Source organism: Rhinolophus sinicus, linkage group LG09 (assembly GCF_036562045.2).
Source record: "Rhinolophus sinicus isolate RSC01 linkage group LG09, ASM3656204v1, whole genome shotgun sequence".
Taxonomy (NCBI): domain Eukaryota; kingdom Metazoa; phylum Chordata; class Mammalia; order Chiroptera; family Rhinolophidae; genus Rhinolophus; species Rhinolophus sinicus.
Window position 1 is genome coordinate 100,306,240 of NC_133758.1, and position 15,426 is coordinate 100,321,665.

The window sequence follows — 15,426 nt, forward strand, 5'->3', positions numbered from 1 at the left end:
TAGGCATCCTTGTGGTGATGGAAATATTCTGCGTCTTGACCGTATCCATGTCAGTATCCTGATTGTGATGTTGTATGTGGTTTTGCAAGATGTTAGTATTGGGGTAAAGGGTACAGGAATTTCGGTATTTATTACTTCTTACAACTACATATGAATCTACAATTAACTCAAAACTATTTACCAAAAGAAACCCCCGTAAACCAAAACTGTAAAATGAGTAGTTTCCTATATTCTAAGTATGCTAAAGGAAAGTCAATCTCAAAATTCCTGTTAGAAATAATTTCGATGTGGCTATTTAAAACATAGCTTATTTATGATTTACATCACTGCACAAATCCATTATCTAGTTTTTTTTCTTCACTTACTTTATGTCCCTAGGCATTTGTGTTTAAAGTTGATGGGAACATATATTGATCCACTTATGAGACTAAACAATGTGCCTTGCAATCTTAAGTAGGGAAGTAATAAAATATTTGTTGAATAACATAATTTATTCAGCACTCAATGGGAGAAGGTAGCTATATTAAAAATGTAAAAGACTAAACAAATAATGTGTAATTAATTATAGTTTATGAGATTTTTGGAACCACTTTTACTTAACAGGCTCTTTTTTTTCCTGACCTTTAAATAAGTTCATATTTTTAAGGACTCATTCTTATTTATTACTAGCTTCATAGAGCTTTACAGTGGGTAATTCACTTTGATAATCAAGAAGTGTCTTCCAAGTTTTCTTTCTTGTACCATTAAGCTGATGTTAGTGGTGGTAAAATACCATTTTGAATTTGAAAACTATTAATAAGGAAAAGTTTATGACTTATGCAATGCGTTAAACACGTGTTTTATTTTCATCAGTCATTTTGCATTTTACTACGTTTTTGTTCCTTTTTTGTGTTCATACATGGTTATTTTTATTTATATCTGCCTTCTATACAACAGATTTGAGGATCAAAGAATACAAACAATAAAGAATACAAACATTAAGAATATAAACAATAAAACCTATTGAGATATAAATAAGAGATAAATCAAGACAGAGACATATAAGTATGGGGTCCACAAAGGCATGCGTACTTGCTGTTTGTGCAGGTTTGTGCTTGGTAGCCCTCAGATTTATGCCTTACCCTGTCTTTGTTCTGTTTTGTACAAGGGAGGATGATTCCAGTAGGTGAGTGATTCTAGTGGGGGGTGTTTTGCAAGTTTCCACATCAGCTAGCTTCTGTCTCGGCTCAGCCAATGGGAGGCACCAGCAGTTTTGAAAAGTAGGAGGAAGGAGAAGACTAGGGTATTTTTCCCCCTCTGCCTCAGGTGGTGTCTCCTTTGGAGCGCCAGCTTTTCTGCCAGACTCTGTTTTCCACTAGGTGTCCTTGGACTTGGGCTCTGGTGACCTCACGGCTTCCTTCCTGTGTTCCATAGGCCTTGAGGTGATAGTGGCTTCTGGCTGTGCCTCACAATCCCTGATTATGTTTAGTACAGTTAGAATCTTTTTATATCCAATATATTTAATAGCATTATGTCATCTTTTTGATGTTTGTGTACCGTGAAGTAATTGTGTACTGTGAAATAAATGGCCTGGGTACCGTTTTCATACTGTCTGTATTCCAGTGTGCCTTTGTGATTTTTGCCATTCTTTTTGCATTCTTTGTGTTTTTTTTCTCTTTAAACTATTTGATTTCTTCTCTCAGAATAGGAAGCTTAAAACAGAAATAGAACGACCTTAAAGGGTTTTATTTTCTAAATCTGGTCCTCACGTCAATCTCAACAATGATACCACGGACTAAACACGTGAATCAGGCGTTCAGCAGATGTTCTTTTCAAACTTTCGTTGAATGTCTACTGTGTGATGAAGCATCAAGCTGGGTGAGCTGAGAGTGAAAGGATGGATATGATAGGGTCTCCCCTTTCAAGTTGCTTTTGAGGGATTCTGAACAGTGGCCCATGGTAGGAAGGTCTTATTGCTAGCACCTTCAGTGGCAGGGCTTCATGGGGAAGAACTGATGGATGATAATTTCCATCAGTATGTAGTCCCATGAAATGTAAACAAAATCGTGTTGTGAGTCTAAAGAAGGGGAATTTTGGTATCTTTTAAAAGAATCCCAAGTTCAGGTAACATTAGTTTTGTTCTGGTTTTTCAGCTAATTTTATATCATGGAGCAAGTTAGTTAAAAACCTCTTAGTTGGTCTTTTGTAATATTTTATTAAAACAATTGATTTTAGAAAATCTGAAGGGGTATTTATGATAATTTCGAATACAGTTAAAATGATCACATAGTTATTTCTCATTAATGCCAATTTTTCCTTTTATTTCTATTCCTAACCCTAATTCCAGTTAATGATGAGACTACCTTTATAATTCATGTCACACCTCAGCGTGGTGTCAAACTTCCTAGAGCTTTAGCTTCATTTTATGGTAACAAGCTGGTAAGCTGCCCTACCCTAGTCTTTCCTAACTAGCCTTCTATGGCCTAGATTGCTACCTCTTCAAATATCACACAGGAGATGACGCCTGGTAAAAACAGAGATCCAGTAGTTATCTTTTAGTCTCGTTGCTGAAGGATTTAAAAAATATTTCTCTCCTATTTACCAAATACTATTATAACTCTTGATTAAAAGGTCTTAATGAAGAAATGTCTCCTCTCCCATGCTTTTATTTTGAAACTTTTCAATCTACAGGAAATTAGCGAAAGTTGTATGGTAAACATCATATATTTTTCATGTAGACTCACCATTTGCTAAAAAATTTTCCATATTTGTTTTTAATTTTTCCTCTTGTACAAATATATATGCTTCTTTGGGGTACCATTTGAAAGAAGTTGTATATATTGTGATATTTTATCCCTAAATACTTCTTGACATCTTGTCAAATAATTTTTCTTGTTTTTTTTTTTTCTTGTACATTCCCACTAAATTAGAATATATAAATGCTCGTGATGAAAGATGCCATAAGATACACTGCTTAGAAAATGTCATTCTTTGACAACTGGATTTTCTCCAAATCAAGTTTTCCCCTCACTTTATATTACATTCTTACATTATTGTTGTTTTATTTTTTAATAAACATTTTCCAACCACCTCATACCACTACTCATCAACCACTACTCTCAGTACTCTTTTCTGGTATCTTTTTTCCTGCCTTTTAGTAAGCTACATATATTCACATTTTGGTAAAGTATAATAAAATTTGTCATTTTAACCATTTTAAGTATACAGTTCAGTGGCAGTGTTGTACAACTATCACTACTATTTTTCCAAAACCTGCATTACTGCAAACAAGAAATTGTAACCGTTAAGCAATAACTTGCCATTCCTCCTTCCTCTGACCCTTGGTAACTTCTAATCTACTTTGTCCCTATGTATTTGTCTATCCTAGATAGCCCATGTAAGTGGAATCACACAATATTTGTCCTTCTTTGTCTGGCTTATTTCACTTTGCATAATGTCTTTAAGGTTCATCCATGTTGTAGCACGTATCAGAACATCTTTTTTTTTTTTAAAGACTAAATATTTCATATTTCATATTGTATGTATATACCACATTTTGTTGATCTCTTCGTCTGTTGTTGGACACATGGGTTGTTTTCACCTTTTGGATGTTGTGAATAATTCTGAAATGAACATTGGTGTACAGATATCTATTTAAGTCTCTGCTTTCAATTTTTGGGATATATACCCTAGGAGTGGTATTGCTGGGTCATGTGGTAATTTTATGTTTAGCTTTCTGAGGCTGCCGAACTTTTTCACAGAGGCTGTACCATTTTATATTCCCACCGACAACCTATGAGGGTTCCAGTTTCTCTACACCCTTGGCAATGCTTATTTTCCCTTTCTTTGATTGTAGCCATCCTAGTAGGTGTGAAATGGTATCTCATTATGATGTTGGGAATCTTTTTGTGTTCTTATTGTCCATTCGCATATCTTCTTTGGAGAAATGTCTATTTAGTCTTTGTCTCATTTAAAATATTGGGTTGTTTTATCTTTTTGTTGTTGAGTTTAGGAGTTCTTTATATATTCCTGATAATAAGCCCATGTCAGATATATGATTTCCAAATATTTTCTTCTGTTTTGTAGGTTTCTTTCAATTTCTGGATAGTCTTTTGATAGCCCAAGATTTTTAAATTTTGATAAAGTCCAGTTTATCTATTTTTGTCTTTCATTAGTGCTTTTCTTGATATCTTAGTAATGCAACCATCAGCACATTTATCAGTTGTTGGATGATTTTTTCCTTGATCACAGATTAGGGCTTAAGTTCCTATTTTGGTCCAGGATCAACAAAAAATAACAATATTAGTTGCAACTGAGCGCGTACCTAATATGTGCTAGGTGTCTTTGGGAAACTTGAGAAAAGAGAATTCTAAGAAAGAAAAGGGTCATAATTTCATTCTTGCCCAGTAAATTCTACTGAAACCCCTTAACCTCCCAAAGAGATTAGAAGATGGAGTCTTCCCCATCCTTTTCTGGAAGAAATTTAAGTGAGAACTACTGGTAATGTCGACTGTACTCAGGGTCCTGGTTTCTGTCCCGGATCCTAGGCTCCCCTACACTTCAGCCTGTGGAGGTTCCAGGTTTCATGTTTCTACATTTCATTGAATTCCTTAGCTCAGCTAGCTTTTTGCCTTACCTACCTAAGTCCACAGTCATCTCTACAAACTGCTTAAGAAACTCAATGTACACCAGTTCCTTACAGAGGGACTAACTTTGGAACCAGACGGTAAATCTGTTTTATTGCACTAGAAAACTGAGAGTTTTCCCCACATTTATTACTGAAATTCGTTTAAGAAGCTCTATAGGTGATGCTATTGATTAAAATAATTAGGCCATTCCTATTTGTGTTTTCTATTTTCTTTCAGACGACTCAATAATTGTTCACTTTTTCCTTCAAGCTATGAAAACACAAATATCAAGTGCTCTGTCAATCTTTAATATGGTTTTTTTCTGTTTCCCCCCCCCCCCCAGCGGATCTAAAAAGAACGATTGCTGTCCTTTTGGATGACATTTTACAACGTTTAGTAAAGCTCGAGAGCAAAGTCGACTATTTTGTTGTGAACGGTTCAGCACCCAACACTACCAATGGCACGAGTGGGAATCTGGTGTCAGTAACCACAAATAAACGGATAACCGCGCAGGGCAGCATTAGATAGCAGGTGAAGAGCACCTAGGGCCGCTCCACCCACCATAGAGTATATCCTACGGCAGAAAAGCTTTGAAGTCACTTACTAGGACAGAGTAACACTGTACAGTAAAAGCTCTATGCATTTTCAAGGAAATATGCTGGATTCATGGAACTCAATTCTGTATATAAATTTTAAAAGTTATTGGTTTGCTTTCAGGCAAGACTCTTCAATGCTGTACTATATCCTCAAAGGGAATTCGGTAACATGGTTGGTTTAGTAAGCAGGTAGGTGATCTCTGTATAAATGTTTTGTGTTTGAGATCAAGCTGAAACAAAAACACTGAAAGACATGGATTCATTTCTATAAAATATTTATTTAAATATATGTAACATGTTTTTCACTCAAGTGGAGAATATTGTTATTGAGTCATTTTTGTCATCTGTTCTCAATATGTGTAACTGTTAGACTAATACTATTAGAGGGTATGCTTACTTCCCGTATTATATTTTGTTACGCAGATTATGAGCAGAGTAAAGAAGTATAATGTTGAAAATAATGTTTTGAAATCATGACCCAAAGAATGTCTTCATTTGCACTATCCTTCAGAATAACTGAAGGTTAATTATTGTACATTTAAAAAGATTACATTCGTATGAGTATAATCTTGAAATGGGTAGTTGCCACTGTCTGTAACCTATTCTAAACATTGGGAGAATTAAATAACCTTAAAATATCTCTAATCTCATACGTAACATTTTCTTATATATATTCTGAAGAATAAAAGATATTTTTATGATGAGATTAAACGTTAGTAAAGTATTCCTGATTTTTCACATATGTGAATGTTAATGTAAAAGTTTAGCCCTTTGAGTGTCTATGCTGTCAGGAAAGCACATTATTTCCGTATTTGGGTAATTTTTGTTGTCAGGGATGGGGAGACTATAATATTTGTGAGACTGGGGCTCTTAAGTACTATAGCCAGATATATAGATGTGAAAAAGTATTAGTGCTGCATTAAATTGCTTGGAAAATGTTAACATTATATAAGAGTATCCTGCTTTATGAAATTTTGGATTTGTATAGCAGGTACATTAGATATTTGTTTTATATAATGACCACTTAAAAATAAGAACATTTAAAATATAATTTAAATTATAAAGATTGACTATCTTTTCAGGAAAACAGCTAATGTATATAGCACAAGAGATCCTAATCTTGGGTAATTCTAGTATAGAGCAAAGGACACCTTTATTTAAATTTCTCTTGTAGCAAATTTAATTGCCATATGGTGCCCTATATTTCATAGTATTTATTCTCATTAATAACTGCTTAAGTGCAGCTAGCTTCTAGATTTAGACTATATTGAATTTAGTTTTGAATATTGTATTGTTCATTATTACAATATGCTACCACATGTAGTAGCAATAATTATAGTGTTTTATTAAAATAAATATGAGAAAATACTGTTTTATGACAAGTAGCTTTCCAAACTTCTCTGTACTCTACCTTTAGGTGAAGAAATTAATTACATACCATTGCCAGGTGAAGTTTGGAGTAATTGTTCAGTCTGTGTTATTAGATGTGGACTTTTTGTTTTTGTTTTCAGGGATGAAATAAAATATATTATTTGTACTTACAAAGTGTTATAAGTTTTTTTCTTTAATGGTGGTTGTGCATTTAATAAATGGTTAATGATTAAAAGGAATCTTAGCTAATTTAAGGTTTGTACCATCAACTCCAGATAACTTTTTTGAAAGAGAAAGACGGAAGGTTGCCTTGTTCAGGATGTGAGAGAGAGAGTCCAGCGATGGATGGGAACAAGTGTGGGAATTGTGATCGGAGGTGGATTCCTAGGTTTGTACCCTTAAGTTGCAGTTTGCTGTTGATTTTTTACAAGTCGTGCGTTAGTATTTATATCTTCGGTTAATCTTAGTTAATTGGAACATTAGCACAGAGGACGTCACTAAAGATAATAAAACCTCTCAAATTTATTTCAGAAATGTCTTTGGATTTACTTTAAGTACTACTCGTATACTGGTAAAACAGTAATTTAAACATTATTTCATGTAGTTAATTATAACTTGGGTCCCATTTGTCTTTCAAGAAACACGTAGGATCTGGACTCTGGGTTAAGTAGACTATAGAGGCCCAGGTCTGTCTTTTTAGGGACATCGTATTCTTCCTTTTTTGAATTAGAGAATCTACCTCATCCATTTAATTATGTCTTAGAAGCCTAAAGTGTTAACAGTTTACATAGGAACCTTTGACTCGCACATTTGGTAATTGCAAACAGTGTTCTGTTTTTAATCATTTTGAGCTGAATAGCTATCAATATACCTACACTGTTTCTCGTTTTTTAGAGAAGTGTTTACTTCAAAAGGGGACACGATATAATGTAAAAGACAAGAACAAACAAACAAATAAATAAAGGCAGTATTTGGAACCATTTTTTAAATACTTGAGAGCCCTGAATGATTTTAACAACTTTTGGTTGGGGAAATGGTAGGGTTCACCTTTTGAGAGAAAGAGCTGGAGAGGAGGAAGAGAGAGAAATGAACGTGAAAATGAGAATAAATAGGGAAAAGCAAGATGCAGGGAAAAATCCAAAATTCTTCCACCCAGGGATAACTGCTTTTGACATTTTAGGATATAAATGTGAATCTGATTTCCCCTGCCCACATTCTCCACTAACTTCTCATTTCCACTTAAAAGCTAGTGTTCTCACTGTGTCCTCAGAAGCCCTAATTTGTTCCTGGTGGCCTCCCAACTTCACCTCTTACCACACACCTTCTTCTTACTTCCTCTTCAGCTGCACTGACTTTCTCTTCTGAGGACATACCAAACATGTTTTTGCCTCAGCAACTTCAAACTTGTTATCTCTCTATTTGCAATTCTCATTCCCAAATACCTTCATGGTTCCCTTCCTGAGATGCAGGTGCTCAAATGTTATTTCTCAAGGGAAATTGTCTTTGGACTACCTGCCTAAAAGAGCATGCCTTTAGCTTTCTTCTTTTTACTTTTTACTTTTTCACTTCTTTTTAGTTTCTCCCTTTTTTACTTTTCTTTATAGTTGTGGTATACCTAACATTAAATTGTTAGGTATTACCTTAATTTATTTTTTTCCCTGATGGTTTTCAGAATCTAAGCTCCATGAAGGCAAGGACTTCATTTTGTTCACTGATAAAACCTGGGCCTATACAACTATCTGGCACACATAGGTGCCTGATAAATATTTGGTTTAAACGAATTACTAAACCATTCTATACATTTTGCTTTGTGCATCTGTACCTTTTTTAGATTTAAAACAATACGTGATACATTCCTTTTGTACAGCATATCATGAACTTCTTTCCAAGTCAGTACGTATGTAACTTGCATGGTTATTCCATTCTGGGGCTGTATCACAGTTAATATATATTTTTCACTCAATTATTAGGCATTTTGGTTACAGATAAGAGATTTAGACCTAGGTGTGGGACAAGTCTAAAGCCTGTCCTCTTTCCATTATTACATGTTGTCCTTATTATTTTAGATGCCAGAGGGTTACCTAATAAAGTTATTAATACCCATTTGGGAGAGACAAAGCAGTGAAATACCTCCACTAGTATAGAACTATAAGGATAGAGAACATACAAAATAGGTGATAATTCCCGGCTCTTGTTGTATGTCACGAGCAGCAGGCCAGATGCATTTTGCCAAGTAGGGAAAAGACTGGGAATAAAACATACAGTGGCTAATCCATAATTGGGTTAGAGAGCTGGGATGGTGATTGGTTAGTGGTCAGACTTGTGTGTAATCAGATCAAATTTATCATTTTACGGCTTTTGGCTTAAAATGAGTTGGTAATACAAGGTCTGACATATATATGTATGTATGTGTGTGTGTGTGTGTGTGTATATATATATATATATATATATATATATATATATATATATATATAATGTCTTGCTTAAAAGGAATGAAAATTTCTTATGTTTTCCCATTCCTGTGACAAGTCCCTCTCTTCCAGTTATGCTTACTTGGTACTTAATACAGCTACTTGGAGAAATATTCCTCACTGGACTTGCTTGAAACTAGGCAACACAGCTTTACATTTGTTTTCAACATTTTATTATGAAAATTTTAAATGTGCAGCAAGGTTGAAAGAATATGTCCACCATCACCTAGATACTACCATTAATTTTGTATTATACTTTAACATATCTATCCATGAATCCATTTTTAATGCCATGAAGTATACTGTATACCATTGTGGTTTCAGCTGCTGCTTCTGTTGCTGCCCCTGACTCCTTATTCCGGCTGTTCTATGGGAGAATATTTTAGGGATAATGGCAAATGTATTTGGATCATCTATGACAAGTTATCCAAACAGGCTTATTGTCAGATTTCTCTGCTGCCCCACAGACCCCTCTCCTGCTTGTGAGGCCCATCCTGATGATATGTGCTCCCCATACTCCCATCTGCTGGAGAAAGCAGGCAAAATGAACGATTCTTTTGGTGACGGCTTCTTGACTGCTTTACCAGTCCTAGAAACACAAGCTGGTGATGGGTCTGCTTACATTCCAACAAATGTCATTTCCGTCACTGATAGACAAATCTTCTTGGAAACAGAATTGGTTTATAAAGGTATCTGCCCTACCATTAACGTGGGTTTGTCTCTGTCCTATGTCAGATCTGCTGCCAAACCAAGGCCATGAAGCAGGTGGCAGGTACCATGAAACTGGAATTGGCTCCTTATTGTGAGGTTGCAGCTTTTGCCCAATTGGGTTCTGACCTTCATTGCTGCCACTCAACAATTCTTGAGTCGTGTGCATCTGAGTTGCTGAAGCAAGGACAGTATTCTATGGCCATTCAAGAACAAGGGGCTTTTGTTTATGCTGGTGTAAAGGGGGCATCTTGATAAACTGGAGCTGTTTCCATTTTATTTTATTTTGTTTTTGGAGTATTTAAAAGGAAATCGTAAATGGCATGAAGTACTTTATCCTAATTACTTCATTATGCTTTAAAAGAAAAAAAATTGTCTTATGTAATCACAAAGCCATTTTTACATCTAACAAAATGAAATAAACATTTAAGTTTTAATACAAACTGTTGAAATTTCCCCAGTTGTCTTAAAAAATATTCTTTTACAATTATTTTTTAAAATTGGAATCCTTACAAGGTCCACATATTGAAATTGGTTCTTACAGCCTCTGAGATCTGTTTTCATTTCTATTTCCCACTCCCGAACTCCATTTACTTCTTGAAGAAACCGGGTCGGCGATCCTGTAGAATGTCTCAATTGCATCCTTATGGTGTTTGTTTCTGCATCCTCTGTATTTCCTATAGTCTAAGAAGTTAGATCTCAAGATTTAAAGTCCATTTCAAATTTTTGATAAGAATACACTGTAGGTGATGTTACAGACTTCATATTATTTCATTTCCTCAAGAGCCACATAGTGTCAGATTCTCACTCTTAGTATAATGCTTAAATTGTTCAGGTGGTGACAGCCTGATTCCTTCTTTGTAAAGTTTCCCAACAATCTTAGACTTAATGATTTTAGTATCTCTTGATGACCATTATCTGATTCAATTTGAAATAATGAGGGGTTGCAAGATGGTAGTTTGCTAATTTGATCGTTCCTTCTACATTTATTAGCTAGAATTCTGTATAGAAGAAATTTCCTGCGTCCATTAGGTTTATTTGGTTACCCTGAAATGCTGTTCATACCAGAAAGGCAGGGAAGATCTTTAATTATTTCCTTTCAATGATCCAATTTTAGAGTGATGTGTTGGTTACCTAGCAACCTCCATGATGTCCATAAAATATGTCTCTTCTTTTTTCTCTTTTGAATACCACTGTAAACTGGCTTTACACATTGAATGTGTTCTTGTCAGTTGCAGTTGTTTGCTACTCAAATTATCCTATTTTGGGCACAAGGAGGAAAGCTTTTGAGGTTTCTCTATTCCTTTGATATGGCAATATTAGCTCAATTTGATAAATTCCTTGCTTTCTGGCACAAAAAGATGTTCCAAGCTCAACTGGTACATATCCAGAAATTGACTGTCAAAAACCCTGAGTCCTTTTAGTGTGAAATGGTGTTTTAGACCACATTATGGGATTCTTTTTGCTCCTGGATTATCATTGATTGTTTCTTGTTCTTTTCAGTGGACCGAGCTAGAAAATAAATAAATTTAAAAAAGTTCCAATTTATACCGATATTTACAACCATAATTTAAAATTACAAGATTTTTAAATGACCTTTTTATGCTGAACATTTCATCCTTCATTACTTTAACATAGGTTCTTAGTTGTAGTATGTTAAAACATACATATATGAATTTCAAAATAATGATGCAATTGCTACTATTAACAATAAGGCTACTAGATGAAACTAGATAATTTAAGGTTTGTTAACCTTTTTAGTTTTTTTGTCCTAAGAATACGTCCTACTCAGAACTATAGTCAAAACATTCTGTTCTAAGGTCAATTGGAATAATTCTTTTCTTGTGTGATTTTGTCACCAAACCGATACACCATTAGGTTTATCTGTTTCAGTTTGTTTTGAAATTCTAGGCGTTGGTTTTTATTTTCTTTTTAAATTTAGTTGTGTGTTTTGCTTACTATCTCCTTGAAATACTTCTTTTACTTATCTTCTGGGACATTACTATTTCTTGTGATTCATTTATTTATTTACTTATTTTCTGCCTCACTTGGAGCTTCTATTCAGTCTCCTTTCCTTGTTCCTCTTCCTCTTCCTGCTGTCAACTTTGGAGTGTACCAGGACCTCTCTGGTATTCATATTCACTTCCTAGTGAAAGCATCTTGTCCCATGGTTTTAAATACCAACTGTCTTATCATTACTCTCAAACTTATACTTCCTGCCTGGACTTCGTCCCTGAATTGCACAGATCTAGATATCCAACTTTTTATTCACTATCTGTACTTGGATATTTAATAGGTAGTTTAAATTCATGTCCAAAAATGAACTCTTGATTTCCATCCTCTGGCAGTCTTCCCTGTTTCAGTAAATGGCTCCATCATGTTGCTCAGGCCAAATACCTTGAAGTCATCCTTGATTCTTTCTCACATCCCATAATCAATCCATCAATATATCCTGTCAGCTTCTACCTTTGCAGTACATCAAAGAGCCAATCCATGCTCAATTTCTCACCATCGCTGCTGCCATCATGCTCAACTAAGGTGCTGTAAATTCACCTGGATTATAGTAATTGCCTCATAATGGGTCTTCCTGTTTTCATTCATTCTTCTCCTTCATGAGCTCTTCTTCACTTGGCAGTAAGAGTGAGCTGCCAGAAGTCATTCCTTTGTTCAAAACTCTCCAGTATATTCCTTCAAAATAATCTGGGTTTGGGAAAAGTGGATGGAGATTTTATATATATATATATATGAATGAAACAAGACAGGCCATGCATTTGCTAATTGTTGAAACTGGGTCATGGCAACATTAAATTTATACTGTTCTCTTTATTTTTATTTTTTCGGCTTTAAGTAATACTTATCTCATAGTTTCTGTGGGTCAGGATATGGGCTGGCTTAGCTGGGTGCCCTGCTTCACAAGCTGCAATCAGGGTATGGGGTGGGGCTACGGTGATTGCAAACTCTCCTGGGAAAGGAGTTGCTTCCAGGTTGACTCACATGGTGTTGGCAGGATTCAGTTCTTCACTGGTGGTTGACTGGAGGCATCCCTTGGTTCTTTGCCAGGTGGGGCTCTCTAACATGACAGTATACTTCATTAAAACATGTAAGCTCTTTCCTTATTTGCTCCTCCACCTGATTGACTGGGAGGTCCTTGAAAGTGGGAGATTCTCATTCCCATGTGTCCCCAAGCACTGTGGCTGGCTGTCAGTAGGTGTTCTATAAACAGTAATGGAGAAATTCTTGTCTGAAACACATGGTTCCAATCCTGGTGACTCAGCACCCTGGATTGCCCTCCTGGGCTCTTTATTTTTGTATATATTTGATACACACTTGTATATATTTGACATACAAAACTCTACCCCCATACTTCTTTAAAGTAACAAAAAACCTTACATTTAAATTAAGTCTCTGTTAGTTGGGTTATTTTGTTATTTTCAGAAAAAAGCATTCCTGATTTAGACATCACTGCAAAATGCTGATAATACCTATCTTATTTTAATAGGACTAAATATGTAAAATATCTAACACTTGCCTAGGTGATTTTTATGTCCCTCTGTCTATCCTACCCTAGATCAATTTAGCTACCTTTCGGGAAGAAATTATAATTCTTTTTTATTACAGTAGAAAAAAATCATATAAAATATTCTAATTAGCTAAGGTGTCAGTTTTATACAAGGTTAGGATAACATTTTCTACTTTGTTTCATAGTCTTATTTGTCATGCCTAATATTTTTGTCAATTTCTTTGTTCAGAAGAGTTTACTGCTCCCGCATCTTCCTGAAAGAGTCCACAGTTGAGCTAAGCCTATTTTAATTATTTCCCCCTAGATTCATTAAACTGTAATTGTCTACATAGGCAATTCTATAAGCTAACAGAGCCTAGCACTTTCTGTTATTTATCTTTGTTATTAATAGTTTAGCTGCTGTCCAAAAAGCAGGGCTAGGTGCTCATAAAGAGAGAAAACTGGCAGCAACCGCCCACAAGGTGTGATTGGAGAGAGAGTTGAGCAGGGCTCCTTCCCTAAAAAAACCCCATTTCTGGATCACTCCTTTATTTGACTTTTGAAAGTTTTTTTTTTTAAATTAAAGTTTATTGGGGTGACAATTGTTAGTAAAGGTACATAGATTTCAGGTGTACAATTCTATATTACATCATCTATAAATCCCATTGTGGGTTCACCACCCAGAGTCAGTTCTCCTTCCATCACCATATATTTGTTCCCTTTTACCCTCATCGGCCACTCCTCTCCCCCCTTACCCTGTGGTAACCACTAAACTATTCTCTGTGTCTATGAGTTTTTGTTTCTCATTTGTTTGTCTTGTTCTTTTGTTGTGTTTGGTTTATATACCACATATCAGTGAAATCATACGGTTCTCTGCTTTTTCTGTCTGACTTATTTCACTTAGCATTATAATCTCAAGATCCATCCATGTTGTCACAAATGGTCCTATTTCATCTTTTCTTGCTGCCAAATAGTATTCCATTGTGTATATTTGTCTCTTGTTACCTTTTTCACCCTGAAGTCTGTTTCATCTGATATCAGTATGGATACACCTGATTTTCTCTGGATACCATTTGCTTGGAGTGTCAATTTGCACCCTTTCACTTTGAGTCTATGCTTGTCCTTGTAGCTGAGATGTGTGTCTCTGAGACAGCATATGGTTGGGTTTAGTTTTTTGATCCAATCTGCTACTCTGTGCCTTTTTATTGGTGAGTTCAGTCCATTTACATTTAGGGTGATTATTGATATGTGAGGATTTCCTATCATTCTAGCTTTAGTTTTCTGGTAAGATTGTGTCTCCATTGTTTCTTTGCCTTTTTGTTGTTCTCTATTATTTCTGTGTGGTGGTATTCTATGATGTTTCCCTCTGTTTCTTGAAAGCTTGTTTAACCATGAAAATCTCGCTATAAAATGCAGATGTGTCTGGGAGGCTTCAAAGTTCATGGACTAAAGTTGAGCTACGACGTAACACTTTAGTGGAGAGTACAGTTGACTCTTGAACAACACAGGTTGGAACTGCGTCAGTTCACTTATACGTGTTTTTTTTCTCAATAGAGTATTGTAAATGTATTTTTTCTTTTGATTTTAACGTTTTCTTTTCTTTAGCTTACTTTATTGTAAGAATACAGTATATAATACACACATACAAAATATGTGTTAATTGACTGTTTATATTCTTGGTAAGCCTTTCAGTTAACAGTAGGTAGGCTATTACAAGTAAGTTTTGGGGGAGTCAAAAAGTTACATGTAGATTTCTAAGGGGGGGTTGAGGGGCAGTCAGCACCTCTAATCTTTGCATCGTTGAGGATCCAACTACAATTAACAAAAAGCAGTGGGTATATTAAAGTGGGAATAGGACCGGCCTAAGCAAGAATAACAACCTTAGAAGAGAAAAAAGGGCACTGAAAAGGAGGGGAGGGGGGCCACGGAAACAGTCTCTCTGTATAATGGTTTGCCTTGGGACCTGAAATATTCAGGAAAGTACTTTTAAAATTAAGTATTGTAGTTCAACGAATTATTTTTCTTATTGTTTGCAGATTCTCCCGCCCAGATCATTTACAGAGGGCGTGCAAGCTTAGGATCTCTAGGCAGCCTCAGAGTTTAACTACTCCTGAGCAGTTGTGGATTTCCTACCGCTTTTCCAGGTTCCTAAATCAAGTTATGGTCAAATTACC

The 15,426-nt window shown here is 35.4% G+C and overlaps 2 protein-coding genes and 1 pseudogene across 3 annotated transcripts in view; all 3 read left to right on the forward strand.

The window, feature by feature from the left end:
* CCDC126 (coiled-coil domain containing 126) overlaps nt 1-6,748 on the forward strand; it is a 26,700-nt gene extending 19,952 nt beyond the window's left edge. For both annotated transcript variants that reach the window (XM_074340866.1, XM_019727746.2), the window contains one exon: nt 4,951-6,748. In XM_074340866.1, the coding sequence (XP_074196967.1) occupies nt 4,951-5,135 (185 nt within the window). In that variant the 3' untranslated portion in view covers nt 5,136-6,748. The remainder of the gene's footprint in view (nt 1-4,950) is intronic.
* FAM221A (family with sequence similarity 221 member A) overlaps nt 1-15,426 on the forward strand; it is a 57,337-nt gene that overhangs the window by 19,933 nt on the left and 21,978 nt on the right. The gene's annotated exons all lie outside the window — the stretch shown is intronic.
* On the forward strand, nt 5,373-14,799 carry LOC109444883 (ATP synthase F(1) complex subunit alpha, mitochondrial; annotated as a pseudogene).